Consider the following 25,130-nt stretch of genomic DNA (forward strand, 5'->3'; position numbering starts at 1 on the left):
TTGTGTTTATATTTTACGTCATCCGCTGGTGGACTGATTTATGTTGCCATTTTTCCCTTTTCCTGGTTTGCCGTTTAGACGTAATGAGGAAGCGACCCATAAAAGTTGTTTTTACAGTGAAATTTTTAGATAACATTATTTTGAAGCTCTGGGGCTGCCGGCGTGCAGGGGCATGTTGCAGGCCCGCTCTCATTAGTGTTGTGGCGCTGGGGTTGGCGGGGCGGGGCGGGGTGGGGACAGGGCCCATACCCCGGGGCCTCACTGAGGGCTGGCTGCCGTCTCCGCGGTGGCCGCCAAACACTCGGGGGGGGGGGACGATCTGTGGCACCGACTTGATGCAGGAGCGGAATCCACAAGGCGTGCAGTGATAATGAATTATTAAAAAGTTAATGTTTATTTATAGATTTTTGCTATTATAGTAAGTTAGTTTAGTGACAAAAGTAAACTAGTATGTGGAGTCAGAGGTGTAAGAATGTTTGCTACGACAAGTGAAGGGAACAGCGGCGAGCAGAGCTGAGGGCGAGGAGGTGAATGAGGGGAGGGGAGAGGGGGCTGGCTGGCTGGCTGGCTGGCTGGCTGGCTGGGTGCGATTAATAATTAGTGATGATTGTGTGTACCGTGACCAGGTGTGCAGCGCGTTGGCATGCGTCCCTCAGCCAGGTGTGTGCAACAGTCAGGTGTGTCACGGCCAGGTGGCAGCGCGTGTGTGGGCTGCTTGTTTAGACATCATGTGTGAGATGTGAGGACTGATATTAGAGACAGTAGCCAGACATTTGTTTTTTGTGAAGCACATAAACTCTCCTCAGCAGATTTGCATCTGGCCTGACGGCCACTTGTTTAGTTGTTTGCATGCAAGGTTGAGGTGGCAGGATGTCTCAGTTTCTGGCCTCACGCACAGGGGAGGGCGTGAGGGGAGGTAGTCCCGCCCGCCCTCGTCCCGCAGCCTCCGCCTCGCCCATGCCCCGGCTGCTGCTGTCCGCGGCAGGGCTGAGTGGCTCCGCTTCTCGACTCAGCGGAGGGGCTGCGGGCGCCGGCCTGTCCACCACCAGATTGGCAGCATCCTACTCGGCCCTCGGCTCCTCGGCCTCCTCGGGCTACGGCTCGTGTGCCGGGGTGGCCTTGGCCTCCTCAACTCGACACGAAGACTCTGAGGACCTATCAGACGTTTCATCCGGCGCCGCCTCAGAGGACTCCGCCAGACGCCGACGAAGACGCTCAGCACAGTCCATGAAAGGTGACGGACACGAGGCTCACCACCTGCCCGCGTGTCTTAGCAGTATTAGTTGCCTGTATCTTGCATCCCGTGTCACTGTTACCTCCCAAGTCCGTCCCTCCCTCTCCGTCCTTCCCTAGCGACTCGCACCCCGTGTTCGTCGTCTCCCTTGCCTCTGCCCGACCGTCCGTCCATCCGTCCCTTCCTTCCATTTTCTTTCTCTCCCCCCAACCCCCCAACAGTGTGATTCGCATCCCCATATTAGTGTAGTCAAGATCTCTTCCTCACAGCTTCGATGACTCTGATGTGTTTATTAGCCCCCCCCCCCCCCAGTGTGGTGGACCAACGCCCCTGTGGTAATTCCCTTTCTCTCCCAACGTGGACACATGGTTAGTATTTCTGTGTGTAGTAGTGCTCCCTTCGTCACCCTGTCCTCAGAACGTTACCGGAACCATTCTGCTGGTGTCAGTCTTGTGTCCCTCCCCTTATCCCTTGTGGCCTGCATCTGTTCTACTCCTCACTGGAGTGTTTTTGTGACTAATGACTGTGTCCATAATGGCTAGGAGGGAGATAGTTGTTTGAGTCTGTTTTTGTGTGTGCGTGCGTGCGTGCTCGCACTTTACTCCTTGATCGCCAACTCAGTAACTCAATGAACTACAACTAAACCCTCCTTTTTTTTAACCCCCCCCCCCGCCGACCTCACACAGGAGTCGCATATAGCAGGCTTCATTTTTTTTCTGCTTCGCTTTAATGTAAAGCAAATATTGACCTGCATTTGTATAATAACAGCAGTTTGAAGGACGAAGTCACTTAACCAGTTGTATGTGATGCGATGGACAATAAGTGTGTGCTGAGTTTCCCGCCAGCCGTTATCCAGTAATCCTCCATGCAGGCGTGTACAAACGTTACTAAATGATATTCTCACATCAATGCGCTTCACGCGACTCCTGCCCTTCTGCCTTTCTCGTGGCCTTCCGGGAAAGCTGCCCCCCCCCCCCCCTATCCCTACACACACAGATCGTCACGTCCCACCGCAGTTGTTGTGCACCAAGTGCCGTCACACTAACCACACGTTTTGTCCCTGCATGTAATTACATTGCCACCAGTTGTGCTCACTCATGGTTAAGTTGCAAGTGTGGTAAATTTGCCAAGTTTTCTGTTTTAACGTTGATGACAACTTTTGCAGTAGGGCAACACAGCGGAGCTTTAACGCGGGAACTCTCAACAGGTGAGGCTTCTGTCTCTGGGAATGAAGACTTTGAGTGGGTGCGAGGCTCACCCATGTTGACTGGGTTGCGGGAAGGTCAGGTCACGCGGCTGGCCACGCCCCCTGACCACCGCACTCATTCCTTGAGGTCCAGCTTAGCCACGCCAACCGAGGCCGTGGAGGAGGCATGCGCCGCACTGACCCCTCGCCACCGCCAGTACCCGCGGCCCCCGCCCGTGCCTCGGCCCCGGACCCTGGAGGCCGGAGAGCTCGTCCCTCATAGGTCCATCAGAGATTTATTGAGGGACAGCATCCGAGACTCCCGCGACAACCTCCGTGATCGTTTGTACTCCCCATCTCGTGAGCTTACCGGACATAGACTGTCCAGAGACTCCTCGGTTGAACGCAGTGGGAGAGACTCATCGTGTGATCGTGCCTCTGTGTCCAGCCTCCACCAGCACAGCCACCACCACCACCACCACCTGACCCCCTCGCGCCTCAGCCAGCACCCCTGCTGTGATCCTCCCTCGTGCTGGTGTGAGGAAGAGGAGCTTGACTACGAGTCCTGCGATGAGCGCCACCACCACCACCGCCACAGTTACCATGAGGGTCTGCACCGCGCTCACCTCCACCAGCTACAGCCACACCACCACCACCGCCGCCGAGGGAGCCGTGAAAGCTCCCGTGAGCACCGCAGCAGGGGTCAAGGGACTGCAGACAGCGGCAGGTCCTCGCCCTGCTGCTGTAGACACTGTCTTCAGTCAGGGTCTCATAGTTCCCTGGCGACCCACGACTACTGTACAAACAACCGCCTGGCGCTTCCCTGCACAAACAAGGTGGGTGGAGGCCTCGTCATCCCCCAGGGGAGCCGTCAACATCGTCGTCTCGACTCTGACTACATCGCTCTGTGGAGCTGCCACTCCCCGCCGGTACGTGCCGCACACACTGGCCTCACACTCACCCTCACACAGCAGTCTCGACCTGTAAAGTGTTAATACTATTATGACAAAGACAACCTTATTGATTTTTTTCAGAGTTGTTCGCTTTTTATGTCGCTAACGTGTAGTTAATCATCCTTCCTCTGCTGTTTAAGTCCGTTGGTGCGAGTGATGGATCACATGGTGTGTGGTATGTATGGGCGGCTGGAGGTTCCTGCCACTAACTCAGGACACCGCATGGTATCCACCTGGAGCTCACACTCACCTGGCACACAGCACTCCGCCCCGTTACGTGATGGCGACAGCTTGGCAGCACACTCAGCCCCTGCACACATGTGGCTTTTACCTTAATGATCGGTTTTTTTTTTTCGGAATCACTCGATGAGTGAAAATGGGGACTAAGAAGAGACGGTCAATCATTCTTGTTGCCGATGCAAGGCTGGAGACGTGGTGCCAAGGCGGGTGCCGGGGCCTCTGCGGGCCGGCACCGGACCTCACACTGCTTACAGGAGTTCACTCACATAGAATATTGGGCTAACCACGAACCACTAATTACAGAGAGACGTTGTGTGTTTAGTGTGTATTCCTGCACATACATAATAGCATTGTTTCGAGAAATATCGTAAGCCTGGTCTTTGTGTTGTTGCTGTTGTTGTTTTTTGTTGTGTGCCTGACGACGTTTCTTGCTTGCCCGCTTAGTAATTTATTCACTTTTTTATTCGTTTATAGTAGCCTTTCCCTTTGTCTATATTCGTGTAGATGGTTGTATATACAGAAGGACTTGTCTATATGCCATTCCATTGGAGGGCCAGAGTGGACGACCAACCTTTTAATTCCAGCTCGTTTATCCAGGTGCAGCGACCCGTCAGCCCGGGGCGCAGGGACTGGGTAAGGGCTGTGTGCGGCTCCCTTGCTTCCCTGGCTGGCTTGAAGGGAGAGTAACAAGCAGGGGTGCAAGGGGGAGGAGTGGTAGGGGCGGAGGAAAGTAGACAAAAAAGGGGTGGGTTCAACGTAGCCACATTGTCGTACTCAGCCTCTTATGTTTGCCGATTTCCGATCCAAAAAACGGCCTCCTCGACCCCAATAACTGCCTTAATATATAGTTATTGTTAAAATGGTTAATTATTGGTGTTTTTTTGGCAATAGCTATGGCTCAGAAACCGATAAATATGGGGCACTGAGTACGATAATCTGGCATCCATGGGTGGGTTTGAAGCCTCGAATAGTTAGTAATGTCAAGAGGGGGAAAGGTCAGCGCATTTTTTATTTCTTTCCTCACCATTGAGCATGTCGTTGTGTTAGTAATATTGCTTGGTGTGTTGGTTTGACGTGCCATGATTTTTAGATTCGTTTCTCATACATGAATTGGTTGTAGATTTTTCCCGTTTCTAATGAGAAAAGGTGCAATTATGTTTTTGACTTTTGGGAAACATCATTATTATTATTATTATTATTATTATTATTATTTTTATTATTATTATTTATTATTATTATTATTATTATTATTATTATTATTAAGTTGATAATGTTTATATTTTTCATTATTATTATGTTAGTGCTATTATTTATATATTATTTTATTATTATTTTATCAATCAATCATTATTATCATTATTATTATTATTATTATTATTATTATTATTATTATTATTATTATTATTATTATTATTATTATTATTACTGAAATAACCCAGTCGGGGATGAAGCCGCTAGGTCGCCACCGCGGAGGTTACACCTACGAGGCTCAGGCGCCGCGCACCCCGCCGCATCTCGACGCGGCCCGCCCAAGGAGTCTAGAGTCTAGAGAATCCTTGGGCCGGCCCGTGACTTAGCTGTTCCGGCTCGGGGCTCTTTTATAATAATAATTTTAAGGCACTAAATAGTTGTTATTGGCGTTGGTGTGTGTGTGTGTGTGTGTGTGCTCGCAAGTGAGTGCGTGCGTGCGTGTCGTGCTTGTCACTAGATTTTTACAAGTCATGACTGCACAATTTTTGGTTACTAGTTATATATATTATTTTTTCTTATTTTGAATGTGAGTAAAGCTTGTTTTTTAATAATTTCAGGTAGACAATTTCATGCATTCTATTGTTCATCAAACATTAACATATTATTTATGTCCAAGTTATCATGTTTGGATAAGTGCAATAGTTCATGATATATATTCTGGTTCCAAGACCATCATTACAAATTGGATAGTGTTATTTTGTTTTTATTAATACAATTTTCTTTCAACATTTCAAGTGTGTTTGGTGTATTTTTTTCACTGCCTTGATGTTGTTAACTAACTGAGACTGAAACTTTAAGGTGTGAATTACCTTTACGTTCACAAATAAACGCTTCAATTGGAATGCCTGCTGCTTAAGGCTTGCTATTGATGTTTTTAGGATTGTACTCCCAGTAACCTATGTAGGGATGATGATGGTACCTTTGTGTGCTGGCAGGGCGGCTCACTGGAGGACCGTGTCATACGCCTGGAGGGTGACAAGGACTCCTTGCAGCTGCAGGTCACAGTCCTCAGCGAACAGGTCGAGGCACAGGCTGAGAAAATCACTGACCTGGAAAACTTGCTGGACGACAAAAAGGAGCAGCTACAGAAGGCTGAGGAGCAGCTTCAGAAGGTTAGTCAGTGATAAGCCTTTTTTTTTTCCTCGATAAGGCTACTGCACCCTGCCCCTACCTCTGTTTTTGTAAGGTGAAAAGATGGAAGAACTAAGGATGCATGTAGCCCTCTAAAGCATGGCTGGTTTTAGAAGCAGTAATAAAGGAACCGATTTCTTTGAGCTGTTTTCCATCTCAATCTAGAATATTGATTGTGTGAAAACAAAAGTATTCTGATGGAGGGGATCATGAAAGACGAAGCACTTTATCTGTGTGCTAATAACTTTCATAGAAAATATACAAGTGACTTTTTAATAGGTACCGAATCACAGCATGAAAGACTCACAGTACTTAACTTTGGACAGTTGTGTGTTGTTTACAAAGCTCTCATTATGCTGGCTGGAAATTCCTTGATCTTCACACACTTTGGAGGCACTGTTTCAAGCGGTGTATTTTAGTCTCATCGGCTTCCAAAATATTATTGAATAACATAATTTATACTTTACATTATTTGTGTAATGTAGAAGGCATCATTACAGAGGATTTGGAAAGTTACATTTAATTAATTATTAGTGTGTACATTAACCCTTAGATGGCGGTGGAACTATATATAGACAGTCCAAAATTCTGTTAGTCAGTTTTGTATGGCAGAAATATAACAACACTTCCAGATTACGTTAGAATATAGTGTATATAGACGATAGTTAAAACATCCATTATACGGCGTGACTATATGCTACGATCCTAAGGTCGCCAGTGACTGTATATAGACAATTCATTTTGGGGGGAGCTACTCTTCAAATACTGCCGCCGTCTAAGGGTTAAAGCGTTAAAATAGCACTTCACAAATTTTTCTTTCTACAATTTTACAGGAGATGATGATAAGAACAAGCCTAGAAACTCAACGATTAGAGTTAGTAAGTGAAATTAGTAATCTGAAGCTCCACCAGGCAGCATACGAAAGGGAAAACAGTGAACTTCGAGATAAGCTTCGACACAGTGACCACCACTCAGACCATTCCAAGGTACAGGTGAGGCGCCTCCGCTGTGGCTGAGGAACTTAATGTTTTGGATGGCCTGAGTTTTGGTGTCCATGATAAACCCTTTGCAATTTTCTTCTTAATGTTCCCTTGCTGGTCTGTTGTCTGTGAAGGAATGTCGTTTGTGTTATGCCATGAAAGATTAGTTTGGTTATGTCCTTTTATATATCCTTTATATAATGTAACACCACTTTGTAAAACTGCATAATCTCAGAATATTAACCACACTCAGCCATCCTCCAAAATTCCTCTCATTATACAGCTGTGCCTAAATGTTGCCCAGTAAAAGTTCCTCATGAAAACAGTGTCACAAGTTGCTGAGCAACAGGTTTTGCATAAAAAATTTCAATCATTTTCCTTACTCATTCATTTTCCACACTAATTTTCATGTCTAATAGTTTGTATAGATATATTTATTATAAACCACTTTCAAAGGTCTTATTTTCTTCCAGCAACATTCTTAACATATATCTCTTCACTTTAAATGATATTTTGTCAAATATTTAGTGTTTTTGTTTAATATTTCTGCTTGCCCCACACACATTTCATGATACGTATTTTATCAGCATTGATTTTTCTTGTACATGTATATACTAATTCAAGATTTCACATATCTTCTAATTTGTCTTGCCTCATTGATCAGTACTGTTGGAGGGATGCATAAACATGAGAACATGCCTGTAATGTGTAATTGGTCTGCTCTTAAGTGAGTTAGACCTGCCATGTTATAGAATTTTTTAGGTAATAATCATTGGAAATCTTGTTTAACACTGTTATATAGAACTTCAAGTTTTCATCATTCAGGTACATAACCAAAGTAATTTTTAGTTTAACCCACCCTTGGATGCTGTGAGCCTGTGTAATGTTTAGTGTGATTGCCTAGAGCAAAGCATGAACCTGTTTGCCATCCATTTGTGTGTTGCCATGACCAGCCAGTACCGTCTGGTGCCAGTTTGGGGCGGTACGGTAGTGGTCGGGGTGCGGCGCCTGCTGCTGCCTCCACCCCGGTCCACTCCTTCATTGTCACTCCTGACTCACCGCAGGCCAACCACCAGGTAGTATTTTTTGGCATTTTTTGTAAACATTGCTTTTGGTGTCACTTTTTTTGTGTGTGTGTGTGTACATGTGTTAAACATATTGCAAGTTGCTATTCTACATACTTTCTCTGTAATTAGACTGACATTCTAGTATACTTTTATGACTTATCTGCCATTATTATCATTGCCATGAGATCTGACGTCATTCCTACAATAACAAAAAAATTAAGTCGGACGTCACAGGTCTTCATGAAGTTCATGGAGCCTCGTGTGAGAAGCCGCAGATAAAACAGACACTAGAATTAATTTGTATTTTCACAACTTTTTCGTAAATCATCGTATTAATGTTTGCTACATAAATAAGGAAAGTAAATGGTACTGATAATGATGATGATGGAGAGCATAAGAATATAAGAACATAAGGAGTCTGCAAGAGACAGGTTGGCCTATACAAGGCAGCTCCTGTACACTCAACCCCACCTTACCTCACCATCCATGGCAATGATGATGACAGTTCTGATGAAAGTAATTGTGATTGTTATTAACTCGTACTTCCACTGGTCTTACTAAGTCAGAGGTACAGACAAAGCTATAACTGAATATGGTGCGTATTTACTTCTGTGAATAAACACAACCACATTTGCAAATATAAGTAGCAATATTGATTCTGCATATAGAATACACATACCCTTAAGACACAACTTGAAATGACATAATATGGTTTTGTTTTATATTTTCACGTTTATAGTCGTCACTAACACTTGTCACATGTTCAGCTTGCAGCCCCACTGACCAACTCACCCTCGCCAAGCAGCATATCCACCCTGTCCACCATCCCCGCCTCCTCCCCCAATAAGTCTCCTGCGCCGCCGGCCACGGCCTCACCCGCCTCCTCACCAGTTGCCTCACATGATGCACGAGAGTTCCTGTCGCCAAGGGTAAGCTGAATGTCCAGAACTGTAATATCGATTTCGGTGATATAATATTCTGCTTGGTCATTTAATATCTTTTGAAAATGCTTGACCATTGATAATTTAATTCAAATTGTTTTGCTATATATGAGTGTTTTTTGCTCCAGACACCGCCTCCGAATGCAAGAAGAAAAATTGATCAGTTTGGCACAGTTCCACGTCAGAGAGAACCAGGTGTCGGAGGAGAAAACAGCCAGACCACAACTAATGCAGGACGTACCAAGGGCGTCATGTTCGGTAAAGGCTTCCACTTCATTCCATTCCGTGTGACGGGAAAAAGGAGCACTTCGGCCCCCAACTTAGGTGACGGTGGTGACCATGCATGAGTGCAACCCTGCATCAGCCCCTCCTGCTGCATTCAGAGTTCCTTAGAAAATGATGATATGAAATGTCAGGGATATAGTGATGCCTCTGGGTTACCTCTTTTGCCATAGAAATAGAATTATGACCTTCAGATACTGGAGAAACTTTGGCTGGAAATCTCCTCTCTAATTTAATGAGACAAAATTACATAATTGATGTAGTGTAGGTGTAAAGGAGATTGGGAGTTGGATGGGCTTCAGAATAACCTGGGAATCTACAGCATTAGATTTTTTTATTTGTTTTTAAATATGCAAGACAAACTTATAATGGAAAGGGGAATATTAATTAAAAGTGTGAAGCCACTGGAAGTTAAACAGCGAAGCAATGCTGTGAAAAGTTTGCATCTTATGAAGAGACATTAAGTCAGAAAGATTAGTTAAACTCTTTTCAGAGTTTATAAATCTAACTCTTTTCTGTATCAATTTGTTTGATTTGATACAGTAATTGAGTCATGCTGCCATGTCATACAGGATGAAGTAACTAAATTTGAAAACTGAAAACTTGAAAAAGAAGTTTTCTTAATATCAGCTAGTTTTATTTGATAATGGGTATATCATCATTTTCTCAAGAGAACTTGGATTGTATGTCATTTGTAATTACAAAGTTATTGGAAAAACTGCTTTGTAAAATGCAACAATTGTAATATACCGCAGTAAAGCCCCATTAGTCTGATGAACTGGAGCTCAAGGTTGTTAAAAAACAAAAAAACATGTAATTTTCTTCAAACATAACACATCCTCAACTAACTCTTTCATGAGCCACACTCAACAGAAGCCATTGCATGATATTTAACTGCATGTTAGCTCAACTAATAAGGTAGGGCTCTGAAGTCATACAAATACATAATTTTACATTAAAAAGTTTACCAAAAATGCTGAGTCTAGAAGATATGCTGATTGGAGTTCAACAGGGTCACTGACATATTCAGTGTGATAAACTGTCAGTTAGAGAGAGGTGTTGCTTATAAAGCTCCTCTCTGATTGTTTTAAGAGGATTTATTTTTATTTCACTGGTTATCAATGTTGTTGATTAACTTAGCTTGGTATAATATTGATCACAGTACACGAAGGAAACATTTACTTAAAACACATGATGGCACTGTGTTGCAGAGCAGCACTTATGCTAGCAAACACATAAGTCTCTCTGTGAGGTCCACTCATCACGACAACTATTCAGAGAAACGTGACTTGATGGGGTTTTACTGTCATGTACTTGCTGTAGCTTTTTCTTTTCTGGTCGATATCTTAAGTGAATGTCCTGCCAGACAGTAGTGCATGAGGTCTGTGCAGGTTTCATAAAATTAAAAGTAATGAATGGTAATGAAAAAGCATGAAGTAACCATTAGGCTTTATAATGTTGCATAACTCTACAAATTGCAAATCAACAAAAAATTCCTCTCCCAGGATTGCAGTCAAGCTGTACCTACCAGTAGGATATAGTTTACTCATATTTCTGTCTTCATTACTTTTTCTTGTAATTCATGTTATGCCAGTTTCTCTGTATATTTATGTGTACATGTGTGTGTGTGTTTGTGTGTGAGTGAGTGAGTGAGTGAGTGTGTGTGTGTGTGTGTGTGTGTGTGTGTGTGTGTGTAATTCACCACGGCCTGATCACGAGTTGGACTCGTAATTGCCTGCAGGTACCCTCCCGACTGAAATCAATGACTAATTTAATGTTTCTAATTATAATACACTTGTGTTGATAGAGGAACACCGTGTTTTGGTAATTAAACTTGTCAATTTCTGCTCGGTATCAACTAAGTCTGAAAAAATTAGTCATCACCCCATGGAGAGTTTTCAGTATTAGCAGAAGCACTAAAAGCAAGTACAAGCTCTAGCCTGTTGCCACTTATTCCAAGCTTATACAGAGAGTAATTACAATACTTTGCCATTGAAGCTTACAGTTGTGTGGTGTATTCAGCACGATTTTAATTTGTCATCACTCACTAGCTGAATGTGGTTCGTGATGTAATAGTCGACGTACTTGCTTGAGAATATACAAATTAATAAGTGAAAAGTAGACTCTGTGCATGACACCCAGGTACTCATTTCCCTTATGAGTGATATGTAGTTAACCCAAAAAAAGTAGAGGACAGTAAGCTAGATGTGTTCTGAGGGTTTTCACAAACCACTCATTCAGTGTAAGGGGAAATATGAATGCTACCGAAGAGAACTGCCAGGTAGGAGGTTTAGGATTTTGGGGGTAATTTAGTTATCAATGCAATAGTGATGAAGTGAATGTATTTATTCCTGGCTGCAAACACATGTGGATGATGAAGTAAATAGTTTTTTGATTGAAGGATTAATAGAATTTTTTTTTATCTCACAGCGGAGACTGAGATGCAGATGATTGAGGACTTGCCCGAGGGTGAGTACGAACACCACGATGATGGAGCGTCCCCAGCCTCCTCCTCCCCCCGTAGCAACACCCTGGCCGGCCACCGCTCTCCTCCCACTCATCCCAAGGCAACAGGCATTAAGAAAATATTTACTAAGTGAGTATATTCTCTCTGAGGTTCCCACTGGCTCACTATTGGCATTTAACCAATGCTATGTGTGAATAAATAGACACTGTTGACCCATGCTATTTGTGGCTTCCATATTCACTGTGCACACCAAGAAATGTGACTTCTATGGTATAGATGAGTTGCACTGACTTAGCTAAACACTAACAATACACAGCTAAACAATACACAAACAATTCGCTGGGTTTTGTAAACTTATTTCAGCAAAAATGCCCCTGTAATAATGATATGTACATATATTGATTTTCAAACTGTGAGTCAGACATTCTCCCACCCACCAGCTGGTATACTGCTAGTAGCCATGTGAGGGGATTTTACCATTAACATCACTTCTACTCTGGCTCCACCCAAGACCCCGACTACTACCACTTCTACTACTACTAGCAAAGCTTAAGATAAAGAAAGATATGCTTTGATCTTATTCATTTTTATGAAATTTTTCTTGGGTCAAAAATGTGGTCAGGAACTGTCAGGAACCTAACTCCCCCATTATTGTGTGAATTCCTATGAGAATTAAGTAAGAACTAATTATTTGACAATTTTGATAATTAAACACTTTCTTTGGAATGCAACCCTTACTTGCTTACTTGCTTTATCAACTCAAATTGTTTAAATATCATACCACACCTTTACTACATATTTCTCCCTAATTCTTTTATCTTCTTTGCCACTATTATCTCCTTCGCTGGTGCTACATAAAGTCATAATGCTGCTGTATTTGTGGACAGGTTGCGTCGCAGTAGCTCAGGCCACCTTGATGGTGAGTTGGGAGAAGGAGACTTTCGTCGAGGGGGAATGAGAGCAACGGCCTCAGCCAGGCTAGGATGGACGTCACCCTCTCCCAGCTTCAAAGAGTAAGGGTGTCCCATTCTTAAAACTCCCCCATGAATCACATTTTATTTTATTTATGATTTATGTGCTAGCTAAGGGATTTTAGAGTATTTCTTATTTTACCCAGTTGTCAGCTTATGTGGAGTCAAAAAAATGTAACCTGTGTCCTTTTTAGTTATCTCTCATAAATGGCAATGAAAAAGATATAAATAATATCAGTATTCATATTGATATATCTTAGGTATAGCATACACATGGTAGTATTTTTTACTCTTGAAAAGAATATTTTGCACTTGGATATGCTAACTTGTTTTCCCTTTGTTTGATGCTTGAATTGCAGGCCAAGTGAATCTTTTGATAAATGGAGTTTTGAAATGCTGGAGAAGTGGCTTGGTGTGCTTGGACTAAGTCAGTATTCCTCACCCCTTCGTTCCTGGACACTCTCTGGCCACCACCTGTCTCGAGCTACACCCCAAAATCTTGAGAGAGAACTTGGCATCCGTCATCCACTCCACAGGAAAAAATTGCAACTGGCAATATCTGCCAGAATGTCTGGGGACCAACTCAACACTCCACTGCACCGCCTGGACCACTCGTGGGTGCTGCGCTGGCTGGATGACGTGGGCTTGCCACAGTACAAGGATGCCTTCAGTGAGGCTCGCATTGATGGAAGAGTCCTCAACTGTCTTACCTATGACGATTTGTCTTTCCTCCGTCTTTCAAATCTACTACATGTCACCTCCTTGAAAAGAGGAATACAGGTGAGTGTGAAATGCAAAACATATTTAGAAGAAATTCATGACTGGATGAATTCTGCCAAATAATATAGGGTGTTTGCAAGTTATTTGAGCTTACTTTGTTTTAACCCGGTAGCAGCGACGGGCCAAATTTGTGGCTTTACCATGTACCAGCGACGGGCCAAATTTTTGCCATGATATAAACCCCAAAAAATAGATGATGCATAAACTGATCACAAATGCGTTGATATATATTATGAAATGGTTTGCGTGAGTGATGAATTTTTTCTCATTTTTCTCGCTTAGAGGGGCCTTTAAGAAACATGATCCCCGTAGCTACCGGGTTAAGGACATAACTTCAAACTCATGAATCGTGAAACTAGAGGTATTGATAACATTTGGAAAGTACTTGTTTGTTACGGTTCCTTTAGGTGAGCTGACAAGTTTTCCCTCGTCACCACTTGCTTGGGGCTCTGCTGTGTACAGGTGCCCAAAGTACTCAGCCCAATGAGCCCAGTACTCATCCACGTCTAATACAATATGCATTTTATAGTATGAGTAGGAATCACACCCTGTATAGTGAGCCTTGATTGTACATATTTTTTGTTAAGCTATCTTTCAAATATCTCTACTAGCAAACTAGCAATTAGGTTTTGTGGGAGCTCTGTGGGACAACATTTCAAGCATTTAATTTGTGGAAAGTTTATTTTTACTGCAGGAGAGGGGGAGGGGGAGGGGGGTGGAGTTGGAGTCAGAGTCGTAACCTTAAAATTTCCTGGAGTCGGGAAAAAATTTAAAATCCGACTCCACACCCCTGATTCTCACCCCCCACACAACCTTAAGGGCCAGTGAGATATAGATGGGCACTAAGGCCATGCACGGCTTAGTGTATGCCCCCAACTTTACATTTAAACTAGGCTCAGCACTAATTCTTGTTATGGAGTGGGCCTGCTGTACTCATAATCATCTATCGCTTTTTTTTTTTTTTTTTTGTTTTTTTTTTTACTGCTCCCCTTGAACTGGTTGTCTGTGGGATGTAATTTGTTACTTATTGTGTGATGTTTTAATTTAGTCTTGATGGACACCATTTCAACTTCACACCTTGGTTATAGGGAATGAGGTAACTTGATAATGATGACAATTTCAGTTTAAGTAGCAGATGATGGTTTTGCTATACATAATTATTTGTACTAACAAAAATAATTTGTCCCCATTCCAGGTGTTGCGTGAGCATAACTTTGATCCCTCGGTGCTAAAGAGACGCTCGGTGCCAGATGAAGACCCAAGAGCAAGAACATCATCTCAGGTGGCTTTGTGGACGAACCACCGGGTCATGGAGTGGCTGAGAACTGTTGATCTCTCAGAGTATGCACCAAACCTAAGAGGCTCAGGTATGACTGCTTGGCCCGGGAAATTCTCTTGAGTATCAATTCAAAGTTTATTCAGGAAATTAAATGTAGTGTTCTTTTGGTATTGCATTGTATGGTAACATTGTGTTCTGTTTACTTCCCCAAAGTGTGAAATATAACTAAAGTGCTACCCTCAAGGACACTAACTAAAATGCTGCGGTGAAGATCAAAATTATGAAAAAATAGGATTAGAAGGTCATGAGAAGGGGAGCATAAAGGTAACATTGTAGTTGTAAAATTAAATTACTGAAGTGTACATTAGTATGAACAAGAGTACAGCTATTGTAATTTTTTCTTCATTCTTTCCTTACGGAAAAATATATTTATACTTTTCGTGTAGTGTATAACAATAGTCATCAATATTTAAACTTTAAAGTGTACTTACTAAAGTAATAGAATTTCAGTTTCTTAAACTATAGTAACATCTTGAAGATAAGATTTCATAAGATCTGAGTTGATTAAATTCTACTTCTCCTCTCCTCTGTGAGTTGTGACTCACCTTCACACCATTGGTTCTATTGAGTTTGTCTTCAAAATTATAATTGAATGCTGTGCATTTTTCTGATCACAGTGCAGATTTTCTTGAGGAACCATACAGCTCATACATAGCCTTGAGGGCAGGCTGAAAGCTCCCCTGTGAGTCAGGTTGTGGAACACCTTTCCTGTGAGTGACTGATGGAGCAGGAAGTTTGCATCAGACAGTCCAAGGACCTAGAGGCATCAGAATTTTAATATGCTTTGTTTTAGTTTAGGAATAGATATGCATGCAACTTTTTTTTTCAATTTTGAATGGTGAATGTTTTCAGTTCTGTTTACCAGATCTTAATTTCTTGTATATTCAACAATGTAATGAACTCGGTCATGCCCATTATCAAATATTTTCTCTTCCAGGTGTACATGGAGCTCTCATGGTGTATGAAGTGCGCTTCACATCTGAGCTCCTTGCATCACTTCTTTCCATTCCAAGTGGCAAAACACTCTTAAGGAGACACTTGAACACCCACTTCAAGGAGTTGGTAGGCCGCTCTGTCGTACAAGAGAAGCGTGAATTGGAGGCTTCATCAGGTTACACTCCTCTCACCACTTCAGCTAAAGTAAAAGTAAATACAGCTAATTATTTTGTGATGTGTCATTGAGCTTTGTAAATATTAGCTCCTCTGAATTGTGTGATCACCAAGACCTAGGGTGAAATAGGCATGAAAATAGCTTAAGGGGTGCGTAGTCTTGGAAAGCATATGAAGTTGCATATTTTTGGCTGTAAATTTTACACAATAAAGTAGACTATACTCTAACATCTCTGGCAAAGTTTGAGCCTGATTGACGAAAAACTTTCTTTTTGGGGGGGGGAGGGGGGGGGGAATTTTTGACCGAATTTGAGTTCTAAATAACTTTTTTATAAATGGGTTTTCAGCTTTTTTGTTCATTGGACGATGTAAAGTCATCTCAGTGCTAACATTTGGCCAATATGTGTTGGCAATGTTCCTCATCAAGCACTATTGTCCGACACTAATATGAAGTTAGTTTGGGTTGGGCCCGAGCCTCTTCACAATGCTGTTCTACCACCCCTCAGCATATTAATCTCTCCCTCTTATTGCATCTACATACTAATTGAAATTGTGTATCAGATATTCTGATGTACATTAAATAAGTTTTTTCAGTGCTATGGCCCCAAGTGGGCCCCGCCCAAACTGTCTTCATTGCTGAATCAGACTAAAATAGTGTTTGTCGTGCAACCCCTAAGCTTAGATATTGGAGATGAGCAGTAATTCAAATTCCTGTTTTTAGAAAAAAACAAAAAAACAACAAAAAAAAAACAATGATGGTTAGGAGGGGCATACTGTTTATGCAAGGTGTTTTGATTTGGGAGGGAAGAATGCTTTCTGCCGTCCTTGTTCACGTAAGTTACAGAACAGTGCCTTTTCCTGACAAAATAGTCCCAGACCATGTTTTAGCTCGATTTAGCTGGTGCACCAACAAGAGAGGCTTTACAATCTCCAAACAATGGATTTCAATGAAAATCAATGCCATCCTAAGATAAAGAAGATTATGTGATTAAAGTTTCTTGTAAAACATGTTATTCAGTTCTATATTTTCATTCCAGATGCCAAAGAAGTCCCAGTTTTCACTGAAACGCAAAAAGTCCAAATCTGATCTGGAATTTGATGATTTATTGTGTCCATTAGATGAGAAACCCCCACTTGGTGCTCTGCAGGACAGAGAAAAGGAGGTAAGGAAAGAGGAAGAGATAAAAGCATGTACGATATATTAAACCAATGAGAGAGGTATTGTATAGTTTACAAATTATATCTAAAATTTTTAACTGTGTTAATACAGCACTGTACATGACAGGTGTGCCATTTATGCATCAAAAAACCTCCCTTATAAAAAATTTGTGGCAGTAAGACTCCTAAAACATAAATGGAAAAAACAAAGCCTTTCTTATCCTACTCATATGAGTACACTTTGCTCTTAATACTGAAAGCTTACAAAAATCTCTTAATGAACAATGCCTAGCCAGTTCAATGGTTTTAAGGAGACTTACTGATCCACCAGTGTAGAGAGATGGCATTCCTCATCTCTTTCACTACCCAGTATTGCGCACAGTAGGATCTTGCCATAACAATTTCCAAAACTACGTATTTGACAATAACTAAGTTAAAATAGGTACCAAATTTTGACAATAAAATTTGCATTCTCTCAAATAATGGATTTTTTGCTAGAAGGAAATGTCTGGACACATCCTGGAGAGCATTTGTTTACTGCCATTTTGATGCCCCTCTCAAGACACACTCATTGTCCTGGGCGACTTCAATCACACTATTAGCCTTGACATAGTTGGCTGTGAGTTATGTGTTGGTCCCCATGGTTCTTATACCAGGAACACCAACAGCTCTCTCCTGAATTTTGCAAAATCCTGGAGGTAAAGAATTGCAGGTTCTTGGTACTAGAGACCAGAGCAGCACTGCTGAACTTGGCACACCAAGGCTGGAGGGGTTTTCTGGAGTGTTGAGTTCATTGCAACTGATCATAGACTTGTTGTTGCAACGCTCAAGCTTCACATCAAGTCAAAAAGAATCATGAGAGCTCAAGAAACTGAAAGACTTAACAAGTGACAGTTTCAAATTGGTTTAATGTTCTCATTACCTTTGAAGACCCTGTATAGCTGTGGGATGCTTTCAAATGCAAAACTCTTTAAATTGCAAAGGAGTGCATTGGATAGCACCTGAGATCTAAGTGTGGCTTTGGCTCAATGACACTGGAGAATATTGAGAAGCTTCATGCAGTCTGATTTGCTGGGAATCGCGACCACTATGGGGCTTTGTCGCGTAGGACTAGAGCTCCTCTGAGGAGAGACAAGGAGAGGTATGTCAGGAGTCTCACAGAGGATGCCAAGAGCCATTTCAATGCAAGAGACCTCGACTTGCTTACCAAGCCCTGAGGAAACTCCGCTCCAAGCATCCTACTCAGGTGAGCACTATTCAAACAGCAGATGGTTGCTCCGTGTCAGACATGGATGGGCAGAGGGCTCATTGGGCTGAGTACTTTGAGCAGTTGTACATGGCAGACCCTCTGAGAAGGCAGCTTCCAGCTGCTGGGTTACAAATGACTGATGCTGATCCACCTGCTGACAAAAGCCCATCTCTCTTGAGGTCAGAGAGGGTGTGGCAGGATTGAGGGGTGGAAAGGCAACTGGTATTTGTAACATCAGTGCGAAGCAGCTCAAAAATGGATGTGAAGCTGTAATCCACTTGTTGCATGCAGTCTTGACTGCTGTATGGTAATCTGGTAACATTCCTTACTGGGAAGGGGTGCTGGTCATCCATGTCTAGAAAGGAAAAGGGGACTGTCAGGACTGTAGCAACTACTGTGGTACAGTAGACCCTCTATATAATGTGATAGGGCCTGAAGAATTTCACATTAAATTAAATTTGAGTTGAATGGAGGAGCTATTTCAGTGGGATCTATTGATTTGAGACTGATGGGACTTTTTTTTTCAGTGTAATTATCTTGTAGCAAAATTAAAGATACAAAAATATACCAAATATTTACCTCCGGCAGATCCTATTGTATGCATCACCTTTGCTCTTGCCTCCCAGGACCCCACCCTGGTACTCTGTGTTGTACTTTGCATGCTCCTTTGCATCCCTCATTACACCTGTTGGGGTGCAAGGCTTCAATATATTGTTGTATGTAGAGCAGGAGGCTTCAGAATGTACATCAGGTACCAACTACCACTTGCCCTTTGTTGCCATTACTGTGTATGCAAAGAGTTCCCTGCAGATGTATGGTGTGTGTCTTCAGTAAAATTATAATTGTTACCTTACTTTGATAACATGATATTTTAAAACAAAATGATATTGTTCATGATTTATTTAGCCGCAACAGTATTAGTTGTAATGGGGAAAAAGCCATTTTTAGGTAAAATGGCAAAGCCAAGCAAGTTGTGACCACATTTTTCTTGCCACACAAACTTACAAACAAGACCAGCCACAAACCAAGACAGATACCCAAACAGTAACAATGGATATTGACAAATAATGATACTATACACTATCACCAAGAAACTGACTTGATCCAGTAACAAAAACATCTTGATCAACTATAAGCTCTAAGGTTCTGGCTAATTTAAAAATGTCACTGATTGTAGTGTGAGCGGTGCTTATAGAGTGAGCTCCACAGGCAACTGAGAAGGAAGCGTGGGTGGGTTGGGGTGAGGTGGCGGGGCAGGAAGCATGGAAATGCTGTGTAAACAAACATCTGTTCCATCCACAGTGAAATATTTAAAATGTCGACTCATTGCAATATCTGGTATTACTAATATCACTGGACTGTTGTAAGAGCGAGTTGTCGTAAATCACTTGCGTCGTAACTCGAAATCTATCTGTATTTATTTATAAGAAAGTTTGAAAACTTCCTTTGGAACTTTAATAAGCTCATTTTCAGAAGGTCTCATCATTCTGTACATGTATCGTTTCATTTTTACTGTGTTCAAGTTTATAATCTGCCTTAATTATTATTGCACTATTCATTTGCATTATATGTCAAAAGCTTATATTGTAACTGATATCTTCATTACATTAAGATATTCAAACACTCTTAGTTTAAGGCTTAGGTCAGTATTCAATGTCTCAGTCTGCACATTACTGTGTTAACCCTCAGTGCACTGTACTCTGCTTTTTCACACTGAATTTTCTTCTTCCCTTTCTGGCACTGCCACCTTCAGACCAATGGTGATGGAAGACTCTGCTGAGGTAAATATGTTCCCATACACACCTTTTAATTACTGTGCTGCTGCACCCTAATAAATCATTCATTGCTTGTATTCTGAGTTATCTTTTGTCACTGTTTCCTAAAAAGTTAATACAAATTTATATTTCATGTATATCTCACTATGCAGCTCAAAATTCCAATCTTAAAATCCTAGCAAAATTTTACAATTGAGATAATGTTGCATAAAGTCTAAATATTAGTCTTTATAGAATTTTATATCACATGTAAAAATTAAAATAGTTATATATTACCTGTATATAAATAGAGTATGTAATACTGTTGCTGTCTCATATGTATATATGTTGGTTAATTATGAAATATTTTCAGCATCCACAGCAATCATCAGCTCCTTCAACGGTTGGACGAATCACTAAGGTGTGATGGACTTTGTATCGCCTCAGGACACAAGTCCCCCACACTTCAGTTTAGTGCCTCACTCATCTTGTGAGCCTGGATGCATTCATATAAGTCAGGGATTTAAATGTTGCTCATTTTCAGTACTATATCATAGGAAAATACTACTCCACTAGTTAGTAGCAATGAAATTAACTAAAAATTTTGTCATTTGCCCACAATCCTTTTTGTTACAGTATTTTTCTTACTGAACAAAACACAATGATTTTGTGGAATACAAACAAATAGTTTGGTGCCACAATGGATGACTGACTATCATGAATGAGTCTTTTGGCTCACCTCACCAGCCAAACAAGTGCCTTATTGTTATGCTGAAGAGCTTTGTGCATTTTCTCAACCTTAGCAATAACAAGCTAACACACTATGAGTACTGCACTTTGCACAAATAGGATAAAAAAAACCTTGCAGGAATGATGTTCTATGTGAGGACCTGTAAGTGCCTAATTTGTCATTGATTTGGTACTTGATTACATTTTATTTTCATTGTAATAATATATGGAAAATAACCTTTTCACTGCACAGACCAAAAAAACTACAATTGAATGAAAATCATTGTGCACTTTTCTTCTAGGGCTGAGCTGGGTCAGCACAAAAATATGGGGCTAGGCAGTGGGAGCTTAATGTCCAATGGGACTTTTCTACACAAACCCAGTTGTCTGGCTCACCACCTGACATGCATATTTTAATATCAGACAGCCATTATATGTGCCAGACTTTAAGACCACATCTCAGCTTATCTCCATACCTACATTGTTAGGTAAGTAGGGCAGCTATGTTAAAGAAGACCTACCTACACTGTGGCAAGACTAGAACTTGGATTATCAAATGTGAGCTGAGCACACTAACCACCACGCTGAACAGTGCTGTCTTTTGTCATACCGGATGTTTGGTTCTCTTGTTTCCGTGTCTGTGTTTTGAAGGTCCTCACATACGATTACACTAACAGGGGAGTAAGCTAAAATAAATAGGTAACTGGTTGTCTTGGTGGCAATAATTTCTTGTGAGTGCATTCAGTCACTGGTAGCTTTATGATACTGACCAAATAAATATTTTTGTCACTTATTTGTTCTAATTTTAGACTATTTAATTGTTTACTCCAATTTATATTTATAAATATTTTATGGGAGACACTCAGTTTTGGCTTGCAAAGAAGCCATGAAAAAATATATCTTTTTTATATATTTTTTCTTAGTCACAACTATTAATTTAATGCAGCTAACATTTTCTTTGGTGCGGAGAGGGCAGCTGAATCAAAATTTTCCATATATGTAGTACCTTAATAGGTTTGTAAGTCTAATTCCTGGATTTTGGTGATCTAATTTAAATTGTGACAGTCCAGCACAGTCCCCTGCATTTGTTAGAAACATTAAACCAAACATCGAATCAGTCACTATTTGTCTTTCCGTGGGGGTGAAAATATAAACCATTGTGTTATAATGATAACCATCAGGCAAAATCTCATTCATAAATTATTTGAGAAAAATTATCCATATCCCTTGCTTGGAATTCAATACATTCCAAAATTGTCACATCTGAATTTGATTGGTAATAATAGCTGAGGAAAGTGATGCCTTGAAGGTCACTGTTTGTTGTGTGAGGGAGCCCTGACCACACCCTGCACACACAACTGAAAAGTTAAGGAGAATACAACTAACCCTTAGACTATGGGTGTAGTTATAGAAATCATCAACAGCCTTGGTTATAGCTATGGGTGTATTTATATAACATAAGACATTTCCCACTAGAATATTTCTTTGAATGTTGCAAAAATGGGTCATATGTGCTTCTGCTATTCGTAGCATAAATTTCAGCAGTTGGGAATCCTCCTGTCAATCAGCCCTTCCCTAGCTGTTGAGATGTATGAAAGTTGTATGAAAAAGTCTACGGAGAAAGAAAAAAAATCACCAAATTTCAACTTTTTTTTTATCTCTGAATCTATTGAATGTAACAACAAACTGTTCTGAGCTGAAATTAGACATTTTTTGTTGATCAGTGTATTTGTTTACATTCGGAAATGCCTGGAAATATCAAGAAATAAAGCATCACTCCTGCTCCCTCTAAAGCCAGAGTGAAGAGTTACAACATCAATCATTGTCAACTTCAGGGAAATCTGAATCTAATGAGACTAAAATGAACATGATCAGCATGATAGTACTGAAGTAACTGAGCTAAAAAAAAATAACTAGTGTTAAGCACCTACTAAAAAAAGTCAGGTGCCGGAGTCGTGACTCGTGGGGAGAAATACCCGTGGCCCAGGGGTTAAGAGGTTTTCTGTATGCCAGGAGAGCAATGGATTAGCAAGATTCAGTGTTGTTTGTATGGAGTGACTGTCTCTCTTGTGCACCTCCACAGCACAGTGAAAAGTGTAGATCTAGCAAGGGCTACATCTCCATTAATTTCTTCAGCCATCACTTGTTAGGGTCAGGTGTGTGTTAAATTTATTTGTGGCCAGAGTACTTTTCCTGACTCCCTAAACAAACCCCATGACTGTAGCTTTGAAAGTTTGTATTTTATGTTATCTATTCAGCGAGTTTAAGCAAATAGTTTTTCATTTTTTATTGTGCTTGTCAGTTTTCTTTAATTTTCCAAATACTAAAACAAACATGACAAAAACTGAGTGACTGGTATGCTGGACATACATAAATTTGGTGTAATTTACAGCAAGTCTATTAACTACAAAAAGTTCATCAAGTTTTATGATTTGAATTATAGCAGATATATAGAACCATATATTTTCATTGTGCTTGCCATAGAAAAGGTTTAAAAGATTGTCCTCTCATTTATTATTATTATTATTTTTTTTCATTGAAGCTTTTCAATACTAAGCAGACAGGGATGATCTTCTCCAAAGCATTCGCTGATTTAAACGAGCAGCTGATTTTCATGTTAGTGTCACTGTGTGGTCCAAATGTGTAAATGTGCAGACCTGTATCAGAGAAATTCCTTGCTCAGATAGTTTTGAAGCATTGAATTTTCTTAATTTCCTGGAGGACATTAAGCATATTAGCAGTCTATCATTAAAGATTAAAACTAATCTGCATTGACTTACCAAAATGCTCTTTTTGAATTAGAAAAGATATTTTCTGGAACCAGTGTTTTTTTTATTTTTTTTTTTATTTTTATTTTTATTTATTTATTTTTTTTTTTTTATGTGAAGCACAATCAACTTTCATGCCATGGACATGAGTGTGTAGTTCAGGTTATGAACCCAGGTATTGGAGGTGCTCAGTCCTACACTGAAATTTTAACCAGTCTATCAATTATTTCACCATGCTGAAAATGAACCTATTTGGTTTTTGTCGAAACATTATTGTCACAGTCAAGTTTTAAGTGCCAAGAGTCCTCGGTGGTTATCCACGTTAAGATTGCAGAAGTTCCTAATTATGATCACTGAAGGCAATCAGATTAGCATAAAGGTGCACATTTAAGTTATCCTTAATATACATTTAATTTGTAATCTTTCTACAGACAATTACTTTTATTGTAAACCTTTATGGGTGATTCACTTTCAAGATAATTGACTGCTGGTATTGTCTTAATGTCCAGCAAATGTGAAGAATCAAAGGAAAATGGTTATTTCTACCGGGTGATTCTCCATGACAACCATATTTTCAAGAAAACGTTTCCACTCTCATCAAGTTTGCAGACATGCCAGACTTATGAGAGAACAATAATGATTTTATATTAAATGTGCTCACTTATTTAAAAGCTTTCCTGTGTCAAAACATTTGTGTCTTCTTCCTGTACTCCCCATTGTGTTATCTTCATGGATCTGTGGCAAATCAAGGTACTACTTACATTTTACTTCATGTGGGCAAGAACATTAAGTGAAGAATGATATTTTGTATACAACTGAGTTGTTTTGTCTCAAAATGGAAGCATTTACCATATTTTTCTCATTATCCAATTATTTCCCCATTTTAACTACTTTATTTTTAATGTTCTTACCATTAGAAAATCTGCAGATGGCAGCTAACCTTAAGTGTCTGCCATACGTTAGATTTCTTGTAAATATGTAATAATTTCTAGAAATAAATTGAGACTTGTTTACCAAATGAATTATTGATTTCAACCTTCCAGGTGTAGACATGTCTTAAATTTGTACCACAATAGTCTTCAACATCATAATCCCATTTTCCTCTCAAAGAGTAAAAAGCCAATCTATGAAAAGGAAACATTTAGAAAATATGCATAATGAAATTGGTCCCACTAATTTTGTAGTTTTGTGGTTATTATGTAAGAAAATGGTGGGTGGCATGATAATACGTATTCACTTAATTTCACCTAATAAGGATAGTGCAGTGGAAGACACTAAAAGTTACAACAAATCATTCATGGACTTGTTCTTGAGTGACCAGAATGTTGTAGTGCATTCCGCCAGCAGCTACAAGGCTGTCTGCCCTCACAATCTCAGCTTCCTCATTTTTTCCTAAAAAGGTTGACATTTTAGAACTGGATCCAATACTTTTTCCCTCAAACCTAATAGATAATCAGAGCTCCAACATCTCTCCCAATTTTTCAATACTTTAATTAAATTATGATAGCTAGATCTGAAATGATGTTCAGAGTCATCTACC

The 25,130-nt window shown here is 40.7% G+C and overlaps 1 protein-coding gene across 11 annotated transcripts in view; it reads left to right on the forward strand.

Annotated features, from left to right (window-relative positions):
* The window catches only part of LOC127005960 (liprin-beta-1-like), a 118,777-nt gene extending 94,169 nt beyond the window's left edge, over positions 1-24,608 (forward strand). The window contains exons 1-16 of one of the 11 annotated variants that reach the window (XM_050875420.1): positions 359-1,234; positions 2,442-3,349; positions 4,211-4,246; positions 5,800-5,976; positions 6,829-6,987; positions 7,929-8,051; positions 8,810-8,971; positions 9,112-9,307; positions 11,696-11,861; positions 12,620-12,745; positions 13,063-13,483; positions 14,679-14,850; positions 15,760-15,968; positions 16,970-17,095; positions 20,093-20,120; positions 20,467-24,608. In XM_050875420.1, coding sequence (XP_050731377.1) covers positions 871-1,234; positions 2,442-3,349; positions 4,211-4,246; positions 5,800-5,976; positions 6,829-6,987; positions 7,929-8,051; positions 8,810-8,971; positions 9,112-9,307; positions 11,696-11,861; positions 12,620-12,745; positions 13,063-13,483; positions 14,679-14,850; positions 15,760-15,968; positions 16,970-17,095; positions 20,093-20,119 — 3,372 coding nt within the window. In that variant the 5' untranslated portion in view covers positions 359-870 and the 3' untranslated portion in view covers position 20,120; positions 20,467-24,608. Of the gene's footprint in view, positions 1-353; positions 1,235-2,441; positions 3,350-4,210; positions 4,247-5,799; positions 5,977-6,828; positions 6,988-7,928; positions 8,052-8,809; positions 8,972-9,111; positions 9,308-11,695; positions 11,862-12,619; positions 12,746-13,062; positions 13,484-14,678; positions 14,851-15,759; positions 15,969-16,969; positions 17,096-20,092; positions 20,121-20,466 lie in introns of those variants that run through there. The other 10 variants (XM_050875423.1, XM_050875422.1, XM_050875418.1 and 7 more) reach the window with 10 other exon arrangements.
* The last annotated feature ends 522 nt before the right edge of the window (positions 24,609-25,130 follow it).

Source organism: Eriocheir sinensis, chromosome 31 (genome assembly GCF_024679095.1).
Source record: "Eriocheir sinensis breed Jianghai 21 chromosome 31, ASM2467909v1, whole genome shotgun sequence".
Classification (NCBI taxonomy): domain Eukaryota; kingdom Metazoa; phylum Arthropoda; class Malacostraca; order Decapoda; family Varunidae; genus Eriocheir; species Eriocheir sinensis.